This window comes from Apus apus, chromosome 3 (assembly GCF_020740795.1).
Source record: "Apus apus isolate bApuApu2 chromosome 3, bApuApu2.pri.cur, whole genome shotgun sequence".
Classification (NCBI taxonomy): Eukaryota; Metazoa; Chordata; class Aves; order Apodiformes; family Apodidae; genus Apus; species Apus apus.
In genome coordinates, this window is record NC_067284.1 from 84,454,188 (window position 1) to 84,473,270 (window position 19,083).

The following is a 19,083-nucleotide window of genomic DNA, read 5'->3' on the forward strand; positions in this document are numbered from 1 at the left end:
ATTCTTCTTCCAGGATAATACCTTTATAGTATGAAGGTGGAACAGATATGTGCAAACTTCTGAAGGAGTAAGAGTGAATCTGATCTTGGAATAGATCTTCTCTTTCCACAGCTGTATGGGAACCTTTCTTTTGTGAATTGGATGTTAACAGCTAGCAAACAAAACATCAAAATCAACTTGCTCTTTTCAATGGAGAAGGTTATAATTACTCCTCATACTGCAATAGGAAATGAACTTTGAAGATACTGACTGGAGTTCAATCAACAGCTAAATCTGTGCATTTCCAGTTTCAAGTAAGTGAGCTCTACTTAGTCTACCTGCCATAAACACCTCTGAACCAAAAATAGCTACCCCACACACGATATCTCCGCTCAGAACATCAACCTTGTTGCACTATCAGCAAGTAGCCTGAGTCAACAATGGGAACTGAGACTTCTACTTGCATGAAGCAGACAAGTAGACTGGTGCTTAAGCCATGGATCACCTTTTAGAAACAAATGGTGAGACTTTCATGATGAGACACAAAAAGACTGTGCAAGAACTTGAGTCAATAAATAAAACAAACAAACAAAAACCCTACCAAAACACCACTGTGAAATTTCAGAGCTGTTGCCTCTGCATTTTTAGAGCAAACATGACACAACTAGGAATCACCTCAGGTATAGAGTAGCTGCAGAGTTTCTATCAAATACTATCACAATGAACTCTAAAGACTCAGTCTATTCCAAAGGATCTGAATCACAGATAAACTATAATATAATTGATAATCTCCCTGTGACAAACATTGGAAACAGAATACCACTGCTGAATCAGAAATGCGTGTCTGCTAAGATACAGAAGTTCAACTGCTTTCCCTTGAAACCCCAACAAGTTATTTTAATAATTAAAATTAAATTATAACCAGAAAGAAGATAACTGATGCACAAAAGGCAAGAACAACAAACCACTATGACCAAGCCACATGACACTCTGTTTTCCCCAAAATGACAATGCAATTTTATAGCACAAATTTTGCATAAATAATTCTCAGAGTCTTTAAAAAGAGTTTGTACACAAGAAGGGTTTGGTAGAGATGTCATGCTGGAAGGGAAATGTTACAAATATTTCTTAGACCCTTTAGTTGAAGTTATCCAAGATGTTGGGCCTAAAAAAATCACAAAATTAGACCCAGACAAATACACACACATTTGTTTGTTTGTTTGTTTTACCTTGCTGCGTTGTGATCCTGTCACCTTAAGGAAGGGCAGGGACAAGAAGCAAAAAGTAAGAAGAAAAAGAATTCCAATATTTTTTTTTTCTGCAGGTGACTGACCATATACATATACAAAATTGTCTTTTGAACAAATTAATACATTTTTTTAACATAAATTTCAAAGCTACAGAAAAAATAATAATGAGAAACAATTTAATACCATCTTCTCTCAAAAGATAAAAGTTGAATGTTGAACAAAAAAACCATTAGAATTTAGGTAAGTAACACTAATAAATCCCTTTCTGGTAAATTTGTTCATTCACCTCAATGATTTCCTATTTATAAATTTAGTCAATTGTTTAGTCAATGATATATCATATATTACATTTCCAGGGAAAATAACAAAACAAAACAGCACTGAAATGTGGACTCATACTTAGAAATTTACCAAGAAACAGGATTTATATATTGAGTATGCTAATTGAAACTTAACAGAACTGGACTACAATGTCTGAGTGAAAAAAAATAGGTACTGGTATTGTTTTGATTTATTTATACCGTCAAATATGGAATAAGTACTTCAATAATTCAGTCCTGTCTCCTGCAGCATCATGTAGAAAATACACAGAACATCTGGTATACAAAACACTGGGAGTAAAAGTAAACATTAGAATTATAATATGCTAAAATGTATTACAATATTAAGCATGTAATTCCCTCAGAGCCCCTCAGAACAGACACATTTCTTGTAAACTCCATTTTATAAATAGAAAAAGAGAGACAGATCCCAGAGCAAACACATTACAAGGACTCATCTCTTACTCTTGTAATCAACTCGTGTTTCCTTATACAGGGATGATTACTAAAAACTAAACACTGAACAATACGTACAGATTTCCTATTCTCAACATAAAAAAAAGCTTGGGTGTATTGATATCTAAAAGCTCACTTTTTACTAAGAAGTACTAATATACATGTGAACATAAAAATACTGTAAAAATGACTGGTACTAAATGTAAATGACTACTGCAAAAAGCAGTATTGTTTCTGTATTTTAACCATCCAATATGAATAGAATGTGCTACTTTACAAGACAAAGCCTGTTAATTTCAGACTTCCAGAGTAAGATACTACCCTCTTCAACAATGAAAAAGTGGAAGTTGCTAGGATAAACATATAAGATCCATTAAATTACTCTCTCTATAATCTTATGTTATACTACGTATGTTTTTATTTTACTGCTATGGATCCGGTGACTCCTATCTGCCAGTCCAGCTTCTGACATGCAGTTCACTGGCATAACAAGCTGCAGTAAGCCATGAACCAAGAAACATAAATATCAGTTGGAAGCTATGAAATAATGTCTAACATGACAAGAAAAACAAAACAGAAGAATAATCTTACTTCAAAACTCTTCACTTCTTCTTCACCATCATCATCTTCTTCATCATGGCAGCTCTGATACCATGTAGGAAGAAAACAGTTACTGATAAGTTGAGGGGAAGAGGGGCTAAGCATTCATTTCACTTTACACATAATTTCCCTTTATCTTCTTCATTAATTTTATTAAAACAAAAAAGATTCAAATGATAGCAAAAAAGTTACCTTTGCCATGATGTCAGCATAAGCCATATACAGGAAATCTTCATCCAATTTGCTGGTTAATAGAGAGAAGAAGTGAAAATGAGGAAAATTCAAGCTATTGTAGTAGAATTGGAGCACCAACAAAAATTTTAAGCACCTTAAAAATATTTTTAAAGTATTTCTATGCTAATAATTAATTACAAAAGTCTTTTTGGAAACTGAGGACTTGATTAACTAATATAACTGAAAAGCAAAGCCAGGCACAAGCACAGTACTGACCTTCCAATGAAGAGAACATTGTTAATTTTTCAATTATACCTAGAATATACTCATATTTCACATTCAGAATGTTACTGTCAATAGAGAACACAGAAGACAGAGGTGCAGTAAGTCCTGGACACAGCATCCATAACTGTGAAAAAGTGTATAGGGGCATCTATTCTTCTCTAGAAAACTCCTTATATATCATCATCAGTCATTTTAAAATCTCTTTACATACCACAGACTAGAAAGGTTTGAATGTAGCTCAAAGTCACCATATGTATATACACGTTTGGTCTACCCTATGCAATCTCACTTGAACAAAGACATGCATAACTTCAAATACTGCAGCAATCTGAAAAACTGCATACACTCTGCAGTATCTCACACCATCCCTACCATTTTTCAGTCAAGGCTGTTCGACTGAATAGCAAAATAAGTTGATGTAAAGGATCAACTCTTTTAAGGCTTTCATCTTCTTCTGGTGGTTCCTCTCCAGGTTTCTTTAGGAAAAAGAAAAAGATTTTAAAAGTATATTCTATTACCTATAGTTAAAATATTTTACTCTGTGCAATTTATTAAACATTAAATACCCATATTTGTAATTTTTATTTGGACAACCAGAAGGAAACAAGATAATGATAATCTTTTCTGCACCAATAACATGATCTGAACAACGCAAATCAGAACTAGTTATATCTCACCACTATGGAGATCTTCCCCTGTTCTTTACTTCAATTTCATTTAGGATGCTGACCTTTCTCTTTAATTAAATGGCAGCATTCAGTAGCTGGTAATATTATCAACCAGAACACCTCTCTAATCATATCAAAACTGATGAAGCTAAAGAGCATCAGTTGTATTAATGTTTAATAGAAGTTATTAGTTTTCATAGATTTAATTCAAATTAAATGGAGGATCAAATTCACCAATGACTGAGTTAAGTAAATCTCATTATTAAGCATAGCAAGAACACCAGAACCAAATTATTTTCTGACATTTGTGGAAAATAAGGATTACTAATTTTCAATGTTTTGAAACCTTTGCCCTATAGTTATTTAAGTGTACAATAAAAAGCCTGAACTGAACATAATATGAGAGGATAAAAAAAATAAGTTTAGTAAGTTTTAGTTGCCATTTCCAAATGATGATTTTAAAGATTAAATTTTTATGATTGAATTATTAAACATCCATTACACATATTGTTCTTATAAATTATTATTTCCAGTAATGCCTACCAACAAAACTAATTAATAATTTTATCATATAAGCTTAGTTATTCATATAATATATTTAGGTAAGCAGAAGCTTTTTAACTATTAATAAAGACAGTGTTGAATATCCTATGATTTTAATATCGAACATTAAAAATCTAGTTTCATTAGAGACTTGATCTGTTGAATCACAGTTAAGAAACAGCAGAATTAAGCTCCTGACATAGTGGACCTGTGTATACTTTTTATTTTTAATATACAGTGCAAAAGAAGTAGAGCCACAAAAGATTCAGGGATCATAACTACAAATTTAGTCCAGTTCTCTGCTTTAAGGGTTGCAAACACTCATGTCAAACATCTCAGAAAAAGCCCTCACCACAGGTCTATACATTGCCTGGATCTACCAAACTCAGGAAGGAAGCAGTTTTTACTGCATTTCTCAGCTTTAAATTATTTTTACTTAGCAGAAAAAAGAGTTCAAGATTCTCAATATGGAGAAAGAATGTACTACAGGATACAACATTGTAGTTTACTGCCTACAGAGTGTTAAAGGACAGAAAGTCTTGGCTATAGTTTCTGGGCTCTGGATTTTTTCAGTTTTCTGGAACACTTTGGAAACTTCAGACAATCCTTCAAGCATACAATGCAGACCCCAAGGCTCCTCCCTTCTCCCCTTTGAGATGAGTTCTGCCACCACACACTGGGCTGTAATTTCATCTTGACAGTGTAATAAATCTTTAATCCCTTACTACACCAGGGCAGTTTCTCTAAGAGGGACAAAGGACCTTCATGAGCATCACAACCACATCTTTCATGAAGGCCACATAACAGTTCAGGTCAGCTCCACAGAGCGGAAGAGCAGAACCTCAAAATCTTGCTCTCCAAGAGAGTACTCTAAAGCAGCAAGGATGTGATAGAAATTCATTTAAGAGACTAAGTTTTGTTTGTTTTTTTGAATGAAAGGTGTAATGCATCTCTCAAGAGAGCACTTGGAGACACACCTGTGTGTTTGGGGAATGACAAAGGAATGACTGTAGTACTTTAGTAAAGGGTGATATAGCAGCTATTGCAGTGTGTTTCTGTCTTCTCTAGTTTTTCACATAAGCTACCTGCCAGCAAGGAGTCTTTCATAAATTCAGCAAAGATATGGCTTCATACAGGAAGTACGAAGATAACCATTCATGTAGAGTGTAACCAAGTGACCGTGGTGGGTTATTTCTTCACACATACACACCTGAACATACATACATACATGCAAAGACCTATGTTGTTCCACAGCACACATCTATACACAGTTCTCTCATCAAATCCTAAAAAAATTGGTTTTAGCAAAGAATCTGCATTATTTAAGACATTTGCAGTGTGTTGGGACATATGAAGGTTGTATATAAAATAAGTACTTGCAGAAGTCTCTTGCTTTTTCACTATGCTTGATCATACACTAAGGATCTCACAAAAAATGAATTCCGCATCTGTGCAGGCAAAAATGAACTTCCATAGTCTGCTTGTGTTGAGCTCATTGCTTTTGATCTTCCTTCCACTATTTTGATTCTTATTTTCAAAATTCTTTACAACTTGGGTAGCTTCTTTTAAGTATAAAGCTTCAAACAGGAAAAGCAAATTATTGTGTTGTTTTCTTTACTAATAGCAACTTTCCAGTTACCTTCCTGTCTCTATTGAATAGAGCAGACTCTCCTCATAAAAACAAGACTAATCTCAGAGTGTTTGCGTGGATCTCTCAGGAACTGAATAATTTTCTAGCACCAGTTCTTGCCTCAAACCTTAAAAGAACTACCTTTCTAAGAGACAACTGCAATAGATGAGGACACAACACTTTACTGAAAATCACCCCAGGGAATTTATCAAGCTAAAGACATGGCTCTAACTTCACTGTTGGAAAAAATCCTCACCACCCTGACAAGAGGATTCTTCTGCAAAGCAGCAGCAGACTCGGTCTGCTTCTGAGGAACAACTACTAGAATTCTTCTAGTTTCATACTCTAAGATTTTGACTTAAATGATTTTAATGTGGGTTACGAAATCTTCAAATCCATAAAGGTTAACTGCAAAGAAAGAAGGGAATTGGTCCCTCTTCTCCACATGGCAGAAAAAAAAGAGATGGTAATTTAGGCAAAAGGTTACTGAAGCCCTGAAGAAGTCTGAAGGGATTATGGAATCTCAATCACTTGTAATTTTTAACACCTGTCAGAGTGACTTGTTTGTGAACAGAGATAGTTTAGATGGTATCTTATGTATCTCACAGACTTATAATTATTATTATACAAGATTAATGTTAATCCATAATACATTCCCATGACTCTTTGCACCCAGACATACTGCTAAGTCTTCTATCAGTTTGTCTTCAAAATAGTGTTCTTCTGTTTCAATCCAAGATTTATCATAGCCTTGAAGAAAGAGATTGACCGCTCGGTGCCTAAAAAGGGACATTTAAAAAAAGAGCTGTAAATTTTTGAAGAAAGGCTTTGGGCAATACGAATAACATTTAGCTTGAAGCACTGTCCAGTCATTACAACTGCTATTTAAAAGAAAAGGAAAAAAATTCTATGGCAAAACCTCGTGAAAGTACCAATTTAAAAAAAGTAAGTTTATATTAAAATGCTCTGTTCTAAAATTTGTCCTATTAACTTGTAAAATTGATATTAAAATGTAATAATCATGACTGTAGGAACAGATACTAAATACAACTTTAAATAAATTTAAACACAAGTAAGAAATAAATTACCTTGGTGGTTTTGCTTTTAACAAAAAATACCTTCCTATTATTTTAATGTAAATATTAAGATAACAGCAATAGAAAACTTTGGATTGTGCTCAAATTATTGCATTTTTTAAATCCCAGGATTAGACTAGCATATCTATAATAATTTTTTTTTCACCTTCGTTTTTTTTAAACAAGTCACATACTGAAAAGGAAGAACTATAATTAAAATATTCAGGAATGCTAGTTATGTGCAGGTGACCTACTTGTGAAAGTAAGAACACCTACAGAAGAAAAGATCTTTGTTCTATATTCAACTGTCACAGCAGCCTCACTTCAAGCTAGTATGATTCTCACGCCCTTATGCTTTTAGAGACTTTAAGATTTATCCTATTACCTATGGTAATAGTAGTAATATGTACACTTTGGGAAAAAATTGAGAACATTATTATGTTGAAAAGATCAGATACAAGTTCTGGACATTATTTTTAGCAATTGGTGAAAAAAACAGATGTCATTACTTTTTGTGAACTTTCTTTCCTTCCAGAATCTCAGGATTCTGAAACTTGCTTGACTACAGATCCAATTCTCCATTGAAGAAGAAAGAAGAGGAAAAAGAGCCACAGGAAATGCCTAGAGTATGTGCATCTCCCAAGATGGTACTATAGTGACACCAATATGTCTGTTTCTGCATTTATCTCCTACAAAAGATTTCAGAAAAGAAAACATACCAGGAGGAATGGGTAGAATAACAGAAAACAGGAGAAAACTAGAATTTTAAAATTACACCTTTTGTTATTCTTTTCAGAAGATACACTATAAAAAAGTAATTAGATCTATTGAAAGAAAGTAATATACAAAAATATGTTACTGTTCAATTAACCAATTATTGTTTTTCTTCCTTTTGATCTCACCAAATGGCACCGTCTGAACATAAATGCATTTGTAGAAAAATAGAAAAAATATAGCTCTTACCTTGGCAGATTATACAATGGTGCCATTCTAAAGCAGGCAACTACTGCTCTTTTTCTCTGTTTAGACAGCAGCTTATGCCACACTGCTTTTTTGGACCGCTGAGGATGCTCAACCTGTTACATAAAGTATCATGGAAAAATAAACAAAGAGGCAATGTCCCTACTATATGGGCATAGTAATAATAATAAAAATGTAACATAACAGATTAATCAAGTGGAAAGATAACAGAAGAATATGAGTTGGGAAAAAGTGTTCTAGAGTGAGTTCAAGTCATCAGTGAAATTGCAGAAGCAGAATTTAGAAAAAAAATTAAAAGCAAATTCTCCCTTTCCTTGTATGATACAGATATTCTTCTTTTTTACTACATCCTACTTCTTATATCTTTAGATATAATATTATCATAATTGGTGTCATAACTCAGGAAACCTTAACTTTTAATACAAAGATCTTCACTCTATCTTTTATATGAAACTCTTGAACGTGTACAGGAAAATTGTACACCTTCACATAGCTTCAGATAATACTTTAAAGAAATTATCTTAAATACAATTAATAATTTATTTGTAATATTTACCTGATTGACTAAAATGGAAAGGAATTAATTTTAAATATGAGAGACAGCCAAGAACATTTAGTTAGGACTAAATCCTCTCCATGCATCTCCATAGCTATAATTAGCATATTAAGCATATCAAGTCCAAAACACTTGAGATACACTTCATAATATTACAGCTCTGTCTTCAGATATATTTTCTTTCTGCATCCCAGTTCTACAGTAGCATAAGATTAAATTGGGTGTGTCCATACCCATCTTTTGCTTTTTCAGTCTCCATCCTTTTTTCCTCAGAATAAAATTACTGCTGTGGTCCAGAAAAGAAACTGCATGCAACAGCATTATAGCCCGAAGGGGTAACAGAACCATGACTGCAGGCTGTGCTACAGTTTACTCCTTTCCCACAGTCTACTCACAGTTTTTGCGATTTACTTCACAACTGCTCTATAAAGAGTGTATCATTTGATTTAATGCACACAACTCTTTTAGAGTTAAGAGGGGATGCCTGCTGTGTAGGGTTGGTTTTATTAATGTTTGTGGGGGTTTTCCTTGTTTCTGTGCTTGTGGAATAATAGCTCCTTTGTCTCCCAATATCATCAAAGGAGTCAGTGTAAGTCAGCATCTCTGCTGAGACTTGATGATCCTCCCTTGTATTAAAATCAAGCATTTTATTTAAAATATGTAATTATGATGATGTTTGTATAGACTCAATATTCAATCCAAACATAATTATCCAAGAAGACTTTTCTAGTTTAGTGAAATAAGAAAACATATTCATAGTTAAATGATAAATGCTTGATTAAACAGCCTAAAATACTGCCAAGCATTCAGTGAAGTGGATCATTACACTTGTAAGATTAAATGGTGACATTCTAAAACAAGTTCTTTTCAAAAGGTAAAATACAAATGAAAATGATGTGTTAAGAGAAAGGATAGGAAAGCTTTCACTGCAAACATATTTACAGTCATAAAACAAAGCACTAATGATTTAGAAGCCAGACAAACCCATATGTGAAAGTTAGGTAATTAGTAATATCTTCACAAACTATAAAACTCTCTATACTTTCCCAAAAGAAATAGCCTCGGCCTACACAAGCAGATCTCTGAAAATAATAAAAAACAAAGTAGTTAGCTGTGCACGGAAATAAAATACAAAAAAAAAGGAACCCATCATTGTCAGTGCAATAAACAAAGCATTCAGAGTACCCATATACAGAGACCAGAGCATTAGTCTATGGGGAGCAAAGGATTACTTAAGACGACCATAGAAAGGGACCGAGTGCTCACATACTCATTATTTTTAAAGACACTGAATTACCCATTTTAGTAACAAAAGCACTTGAGCACTTGTCTACAGAAGATAAATAAAGCTGTGGGCCAGATCTTGAACAAATATGTGCAAAGTACCCAGAATAAAAGCAGCCAGCATGTACTTCACTAAAAGTTAATGTTTAAGTCTGATCAGAAGAATTGATCTGAAATGTCAAACTGGAATTACAACAGGAATCCATCTTATACTACTGCTGGATTTTATACATTGTGAGATGAATCCTATGACAGAACATGGAAAACACAAGGATCATACTTTGATTTTATCTCCCTTGAGCAATTTCTCCCAACTACACAAGCTTAACCAACTTACATACATGGTACAGCAAAAATGTCCAAAATCAAGAGATTGCATATGCTGTTTGAATTCAAATACAAGAGTCTAACGCTGAATTAAAGAACTCTGTACATGTTATAGGTCCTTTCAGTTTGGTTAACTTTGATAAAACCAGAGCCAAAAAGACCTTTTGTCCTCTGCATTTCTAGCTTAACTCTTCTTTTCCATCTTCCTCACAGCCACCCTACATCCTTTCAAATTAACATTTGTTCCCCTCTTTCTCTTTCTAGTAGGCTATGATTGTCACGGATTTACTTCTACATTCTATCACTTTTGATTATGTCACACATATTCAATGACATAAGATTTAGTAACTCCTCTCCATCATCTTTTACCAAACTCTGTAAGGCTGCTGAACTAGAAGCAGGTCCATTTTAAGGCTGACAAACTAAATCAAAACAGTTGTGTGATCCAACAGCTGAGACACAGGTATTCACATCAACACACTGTGCATCCAACATCTCTGAAAGACCCTTCCTGACATGGGGTCTGAAAACCTGGGCCGACCTTCTGAGCGAAACCAATAAATTTAAGGGGAGGGCAAGAAAGCCTTGAATTCTCAAATGTTCTTTTAAAAGGAAACAAACAACCACAACAAAAAAAACCAGCTTATGATCTATGGTGTAATAACTAACAATTCTGTGAGTTAAATGCGAAAAATTTATCAAGCAGCCTTTGACTTGTAAAATGTACTAACAAAAGGGATTTTCTTAATTTTAAAATTTAAAGAATTAAAAATTTAGAGATCAGTATTATGTTTTTGACTCAAGGTGGGGGGGAGGGGGGGCAGAAATTAAAACAACGAACAACCAAACCAAACCAAAAACCCAAAGCAAAACCAACCAAAAACTACCTAATTTCCAACACTTATTCTTGGTTGTCCTATTTCTGGGGTCAAGTTTAATCAGAGAGACAAAAAAAAATCTGTCAGTGTGAGTTGAAGGAAGGACAGAAAATAAATTACAGAATTGTTTTAATTAAAGTTACCATAGTCCATGTTAGATGGGAAGATCATATATTTATGAAAAAAAAAAAGAAAAAATAAAAAATAATAGAGCCTCATGCCAGATTCTGCAATAAGTAAAAGATTCTACTAGAAATGTTTCAGAAAAATCATTCCTCCACCCTGCTTCTACTACTTCTTGAATGTAGCAAGTAACATTTGAGCTGGCCATGTTAACTTTCGTTTGTATTCACATTTGCACCAGCATGAACGAGTCTGAGCCCATGTGTGCAAGGAGTTTGCTGGACTGTCAAAGAGTAGTCTTGCTAAAACTTTCAGATTCTCAAGAATTTTCTGAATTTCAATGCCAGTTTAATTTTCTAAATGCATACATTCTTGCCCACATTCACACAAATTTCCATACAGATTTTGTCAAGTGAACATTCTTCATACAGGCTTGTTTGTTTGTTTTATTATTACATAATAAATAGCTTGCTAAAGCCATCACTACAGAAGTTGTCTGTCAAATCATCTGACTGTCTTACTCAGCTGTAATATGCAACTTCTAATCAGAGATTTTTGTAGGCAGCTTTAAGCTTCTTGCTACTTCAATAATTCAAAAATCTCAGCTAAGGAAAAACGTCTCAAAAAAACGGCATTTTTTAATAATTAAGTTGCTTATTCTCCCATTTCATGGCCCACAGACAATTTAGTGATTACTTACTGCCATCTGAAATGCAGCAGAAGGAAGCTACAACATAGGTATCACTTTCTTACTCCTTTTACAAATAAATGATTGCTGGGGCTGCTGTAAACACACTGTGTGATCGATATGACCACAATATTGGAATACAAAACATAAAACAATATAAACAGCAGACATCAAAAGATAGAAAAAATAATATAATATGAAATACAACAGGTAGGAGTATAAATGAAAGGCTGATTTTTTTTTTCTGATTAAGAAACAATGGAATTGGGAAAATCTCTCTCACCTGTTCCAGGTGAAACAGTACATTTGCTATATCAAGGACCCTTTCCACAGTCTTCTCTGGATCTGAGGAATCTTCAGTTCTGTTTGGTAAATCTTTGTAAAGTGCCATCTGCCACCTAATGGCAGGATCCTCAAGCTGCAGGAGAAACATTTCACACGTCACCAAGGTAAAATGTTTCAAACGTAGGGTCAAACAGATTAATTAGTACAGAAACTGGTTCAAAGGACAACAGAAGCACTTTATGTGGCTAACCCACACCTTCACATGGTTAGCTGTACAGTGTCCACTACACTGACTGGGAAAACAAAAGATGGATTTGTGTAATGTCTCTTGAGAGCTTCCAGAGGACTAAAATCTAATAACTATACAAAGAGCAAATGATCATGGGCCAACAAGTAGTGCTGGCACCAGAATGAATATATTACTTAGGAAAAAGTAATGAATATGAGGCAGACAGACATAACTTTGTACACTGACTTTCCAGTTCTTAAACCAAACAACAAGGAAATTGCTGCACTACAGTTGGAATTATTTAGTATTCAGTAATGGAAATTAGTAATATTAGTCTTATTTCTGTCTATTTTTTTCATTTTATTTTTGTTCAATTGTTAGAAAATCCTAATTTTACTAATTACTAGCTAAAAATGAAGTTCATTTCTGAAAAATGAATTCAAGATGCAATTGCTTTTTAGCCTACAAATTATAGAGAAATGCATGATGCAAAATGCTTTTTCTTATTTTTCTCTTTATATTTCTTTTTTGCCACTTCAATGATCTGAGATTCTCTGTTTACCTTTTATAATCTCTTTTGCTCCATTTTGGATCCCCAGTTCTTTTGCTATTCAACGTCAATGCAACAAACTTTGCACTCATTTTTTTTTGCAAATGATACTGAAGACAAATGCAATGCTGATTTTACCAAGAGCTGTGGCCAGTGAAAATTCCTCATTCTGTAATTTAAGTTTAAGTCACACTGGCCTGGATTCCTAGAATATTTAGGAGCCTAAACCCTACAAATTCAAACAGGGCTTAAACTAAACACTTTTCTAAAAGAGATTTTGTGGATACAGATTTCAATTTGTGCCTAAGATGAGACAATAATGCTAATTCACCTCTACAAAACACTTTTATGATACACAGTTTACTGAAGCTCCAGTAAGTATTTCAGTAAGTATTATAAACTTACACAGTCATTCAATAATAGCTTATTACAACCTAGAAAGCCACAATTGGCAGGCATTTCTTCAACCTTTCGGCTTTTCCATGGCTTAAAAACTGTCACATCCATAGTCTTTGCATGAGCATTTGACTGGACCATCATGAATGGGTAGTCCACAAAAGACTTTTTAATCACAGGTGGAGATGTCTTTTGATCTGAGGACTCCTCACATTCTCTCAAGGTACAGAGTTTTTGTATAGGTAGTTTTCTAAGGGTATAAGTAGTTGACATTTCAAGGTGTGAATTAGCATGGCTGGAAGAAGATTTTGGTGACTTGAGCTTCATCCATGTCAAAAAGAATGCAAGTTTCATCATCAATTTCTTGAAATAAAAGGCTTGGTACTGGGTAACAGCATGCAGGCATGCAAGGAAAGGAAAGACAGAAACAGGGTGAAGACAAATGTAGACAAACGTAGACAAATGCATGAAAACAGACGGCACAACATTAATAGCTAAAGATACAGAGGATGATTCTAAAACAGTGCAGTTTTCCAAAAAGAAATCAAGATAAACTACATTTTAGTTCTAACATAGATTACTTAGTGTCTGTGAGAAGCAAAAGTGCTTAACAGAAAATATCTGAAGAAAGAATATTCCTACATTTGAAAGAAAACCAACCTTTCCAAAAAGTGTTATTTTTCCTCTGATTTGAAAGCCACTTCACAAAAACACCATATAACTAACTCACATATTAACTAATGACATTAGATAATAATTTCAATTTATAAGAGTATTTGGCCTATATTTCTTTTACGTCTGAATCAGACAACAAAATGGTAGTGTATGCATATAGCACAATGGCACAATTTTTCTTAACAAGAATAAACATACTTGATTGTATCTGACTCATAACTGATTCAGACAAAATAGTGACCAATAATAATGGCATCAGAGAATCATTGACTTTGAATTCATTTAAAAGTACTTTTATTCTCGTGTGTTATAAACAGAGGAGGTGATAGGTTGCTGAACAACAGCAAACCCTTGGTGGAAGCAAAGGAAATTTCTGAAGAGAAAATACAGATCAAGGTTTTACGAAGTATTATTATTCCAAGGCAATAAGCAGCAACAGACAGAAGTTTCTAATTTCTATATGAAAAATGCAACCCTAAAGAAAAATAATAGAAACTGAAGTATTTAAAATAGAAAGACAAGTGCTAAGAAGCAGAATGAAATGCCAGACAAGACTTACAGCTGCATGGCTCACAAAATGTCAATATACACAAAATGAAAATGTGGGAATGGAAATACCTATCTTCATAATTAAGAAAACATTACTGAAGTTCAAACAAAAAATAACAGCACATTTAAGGTTTGTATGCTCATGGTATGCACACTGCTTAAGTACTGCTCCTTATGAATATCTTCATAAATGCTCTTTTCTTCCCAGCACTTTGTCTATGTGGTTTCTTCTGCTTCTCAGTATACAATACTATCTATAAATATATTAGCATCAGTATTTCAACAAAATACAGAAAACATAAGATGGGAGAAAATTAATCTTCAGATATTATTCAGGAAGAACCTCCTGTTATTAAAAAAATAATAATTTAAAAAAATATATTGCTGTGTACTGAGTATCAGTGGAAGCTAGACTTCCGGGTGATTCTTAAATATCTTTTCAGAAAAGAAAGCCAAACTTTGAACTCACATGTTTATTCTCTTGTAACCATTTAATGAGCATAGGGAATACTAGCTATTTTTTTCCTGGAGGTGATTAAAACCTGGGGCAGGAGAAGAGTTAAAGAACAACCCTAAATAAATCCTAAATAAAGCACCATTCATAGCTCAGATTACATCTTTCTTCAGTAGAGAAGATATGTAGATAATTTCATCACACTTCCACATTATGGCTTCTTTGACATTATTGGAAGCATTAATAAAACAGTACAACCACATTAAGCCAGTTCAGGACTTTTTCCCTTCAGCTGTTTTTTTTTTGGTAGTTTTTTTTTGGTTTTTTTGGGGGGGGTTTCCTGTTCTGGCAGGGGGTTGGACTCAATGATCTTTGGAGGTCCCTTTCAACCTCTAATATTCTGTGATTCTGTGATCTAGCACTGATTGGAATTTAGTAACAAAAATCTACACTTTTTTCCAAAATACTTCCTTTTCTCTGGACTGAAAAACAGGAACAAAACTGAGGAGAATCGAGATTTTTTTTACTTCACAGAGCATGTGAAAGTGGCAGCTTCTTTTTCCTTTACACTTCAAACAGATAAAAAGTAAATTTGAGAATTTTACAGATTCTATCACTAGTGCTAGAAGGTAGAGTTTAAACAGGGATAGACTTTGCTTCCATTTCCAATTTCATATGAATGGTGTGCAAAGGCAAGGATTTGAAGGGCCATATGTTATTGTATATTATGCATTTATAAGTCCTTCAAAAATTTAACATTTAACAATTGTCACAAATAAGTTACTTGACAGAATAGGAAATGGGACTACAAGTTATCCTAACAAACCAAGGCAGGTTGTCATCATGTGGTACCAACAAACAAATTCAAAAGAAGACAAATGGTGTTTAAAACCTGCAGAAAGATTACCTTGCCCTGGAGATGAAGATTACTGCGGATGATATCTCGTACTTCATCTTCAGTATCTTTCTGTCAATAAATTACAAATCACGTATATTAGGAATAGAAGGCAGTTAAGAAAATCTGTTGTTCACATGTCAACCTTGAGTTTAGTTTGTACAATGAATAAAAAAGAAAAGATTGAGGTAAATCTCAGTGGCAATAAATCTTTTTGTGTCAGGCCAGAGCTTGCCATACTCTAGGTCACATGAATAAGTTTTGGACAGCATCACTCGTATTTGTCCACAGCAACACATAAAATGCATGTTGAATTAAAATTACTAGTATATACAAATATACATATTCAAAGTTTGACCAAATGAAACCACCATGACAGCCTCTTCTGACTTGATTTCTGTGTCTTTTGGAGATGTTTTATCCTTTATAACTCTTCAGTTCAGCTGCATGAAGGTCATATAACTCACCAGAGTACATAAAATATCATAGTTCAAGAAAGGAGTATATTCCAAATTGCAATCACACTATTGCTTTGAGTTCACTCCTTGAAGAATCACTTTTCAAAGTCTATCTCTACAGAAATTCTTGTATTCACATGAGAGTGATCAAAAAGGAATTTGTTATGATGTTGGGAATAGAAATTAGGAAGCATCCAGTTTTTATTTGCATTTCTAAATTCAAGCTTCATAAAATGTAACACAATTTAACATTAAAAATTGAGAGGGAGAAATAACTGTTTCAGTTTCAGAATGTAACCTCTCTTTACATACTGATCATTTAGAAAATAAGTATGCCCAAACTGAAATGGTTTATGCCTTTAAAAGAGTAATATGCAGATTATTATCTACCATAGTCACCTGTTGTGCCTTTATACAACAGAATAATAGTTTTGATTATTTATGTCATGCCCTATGAATAAACATGAGGGAAAATATTCAAATAATTTCATTAGTAAAACACTTCTACCTTTTAGAAGTGCAAAAGAAGCACCTACCATACTGAATCGATTTTTGGCCAGTGCAATTAGCTCTTGGTCTCCAGGAGCACATATGTTTAGGCCAATGGGAAGTAATCTCTTCAGTGCTGCCACAATGAGAGAGGTCTGCATAGAGTACCGGTCACCTTTTCGCTTCATCTTCTTCCTCTCCTGGTCAGAAACCGCTGCCTGCAGCATAAAGCAAAATAAATAAATAAATACGTAAATAAATAATTGAAAATCCAGTATTAACTAAAAGAATTGTATTAGCTACTTCTGTAAGTGTCTTTGTTTTGACAAGTTCCTATACAGCTGCAACCCTATCCAATGGAACTGCCATTATATAACCACCAATATTTTGCACCAATATCTTGAAAGTTCACTGTGTTTCTTAAACAATGATGCTTTGATTCTCAATCCAGTGTTTTTAACGTATTTCATTACAAAAAACCCCCAAAACCTCCCTCCTGCTGGAAAAAAACCAAACAACTTAACAAAAAAAACCAAAACAAAAACCCCCAAACAACAAAAACCAACACCAACAGAAAAAAAGCCCCACCTTTTCTGGAGTTTCTATGTCTCCTTTCCCTCTACAAAGAGAAAAAAATAAAAATCTTTACACTACCTTGGACATCTTAGATTTGGTGTCACTGATAAGGAAAGACATGTTGTTTATTTCATTTTGCACCACAAAGTTCTGCTCTTCCCTTTTGAAATTCTGGAAATACATAGGAGATCTCAGTTAGAAGCACTTATGGTAGGTGAGGAATCTATCTAAACAAACCTGAAATAAAAATATTAATTAATTGGAAATTTTTTAAATCTAGACAACAAGGACAGAAAAAAATAGTGATCACTAAAGATCTTGAATTCGAGATTTATTTACATGACATAGCTCAAGGAGTTTGGCGTTTGGGTTTGGGGTTTTTTTCTATGTTAGAGGGAAAGAAATGTTTCTCTGTCTATGAAAGAGCTTTGATAAAAATCTCACTCTTCTTCTAATTCAGTATAAAAATATTGCACCAGTTTTCCCTTACTAGTTAATCATCCATTCAATTTTTTCCCTATTAAAAACCTCACTACATTCAGGTAAATAAGAAACTTCAAATAAAAAACTGAATTTACAACAGTACAAATTACATTAGTAATTTGATGATGCAGTGCCTATCTACCATGCAACCAGTTTCTCAGTGCAGTGATCTTTATAATAAATCTTACAGTCAGATTCAGGCACAAAACCACAATTAATAAGGCATCTTGCTTCCCAGTCTCAAAAGAATTGAAGTTATGGCAGAAAATAAATTTATTATAGACAGCAGTCTATACAGAATTCAGTGCCTGAAAGTATTTAGTCTCTTCTGGTGTTTTTTTTCTTATTTTTGTTCCAGTATTCACATGAATCATATTTTATTTTTATTTAAGTACGTACTATCAGTGATGGTGCCTGACTTGGTCTTAACGCAGACCCCTTGGATCTTGCATGTGAACCAGACTTGAGAAGCAATAGTAAATTTTGTAGAAGTGGCAATAAGAGGAAATCCTTAATTGGTAAAATTTATGAAATATGAAATAGTATCCATTTAGGAAAAAATTCATTCAGACAGTTACTTGTAAGGCATATTTGTGACTTCCTTGCTTACAGAACACATAGTGACTTCCCTTCATTCAATGCAGCTACAGATCTAGGCTTAATTATTGAATTACATATTTTTCAAACAAACAAACAAACAAACAAACAAAACAAAACCAAATCAAAACCAAACAAAAAAAACCCCAAACCAAACCCAAAAAACCACCTAGAAAAACTCCTACAACATCAAACCATAACTTATGTGAAAAATACCTACAATCAGCGTTAGTATGCCACAAAATACCCATCAGCTCCCCTTCCTACTCAGGCATTTCAAAAGTGTCAGAAAACTGACATTGATACCTTCCCATCTGCCATTTCATTTCTGTCATTAAATGTGTTTTCCCAAACACAACTAAATAATTTATCTGCCTACTAAGAAACATAATTAAAACAAATATTTACCAAGGAATTACTTACATGAGACTTTGACCAGTAAATGAAGACCTCAGCCACCATGCGGAACAACTCTTCTGCTTCAGAGTTGGGCTCTTTCAGCCATTTTGCCCTAAAATTTGGTAAAAGAGTGGAAATGTGGATGATCCTCACAGACTTTATACTTTGAAATCAGTTTTCAATGTTTTGCGAGGATACAAGCCCACAAAACCAAGCATGCATGCTTTTAA

The 19,083-nt window shown here is 33.8% G+C and overlaps 1 protein-coding gene across 1 annotated transcript in view; it reads right to left on the reverse strand.

Annotated features, from left to right (window-relative positions):
• The window catches only part of RYR2 (ryanodine receptor 2), a 375,829-nt gene that overhangs the window by 52,259 nt on the left and 304,487 nt on the right, over nt 1-19,083 (reverse strand). The window contains exons 71-81 of the mRNA XM_051615046.1: nt 18,878-18,965; nt 17,453-17,545; nt 16,846-17,016; nt 15,864-15,923; nt 12,102-12,236; nt 7,945-8,057; nt 6,588-6,684; nt 3,437-3,540; nt 2,798-2,849; nt 2,597-2,650; nt 1,209-1,232 (exon numbers count right to left, since the gene is read on the reverse strand). Coding sequence (XP_051471006.1) covers nt 1,209-1,232; nt 2,597-2,650; nt 2,798-2,849; nt 3,437-3,540; nt 6,588-6,684; nt 7,945-8,057; nt 12,102-12,236; nt 15,864-15,923; nt 16,846-17,016; nt 17,453-17,545; nt 18,878-18,965 — 991 coding nt within the window. The remainder of the gene's footprint in view (nt 1-1,208; nt 1,233-2,596; nt 2,651-2,797; nt 2,850-3,436; nt 3,541-6,587; nt 6,685-7,944; nt 8,058-12,101; nt 12,237-15,863; nt 15,924-16,845; nt 17,017-17,452; nt 17,546-18,877; nt 18,966-19,083) is intronic.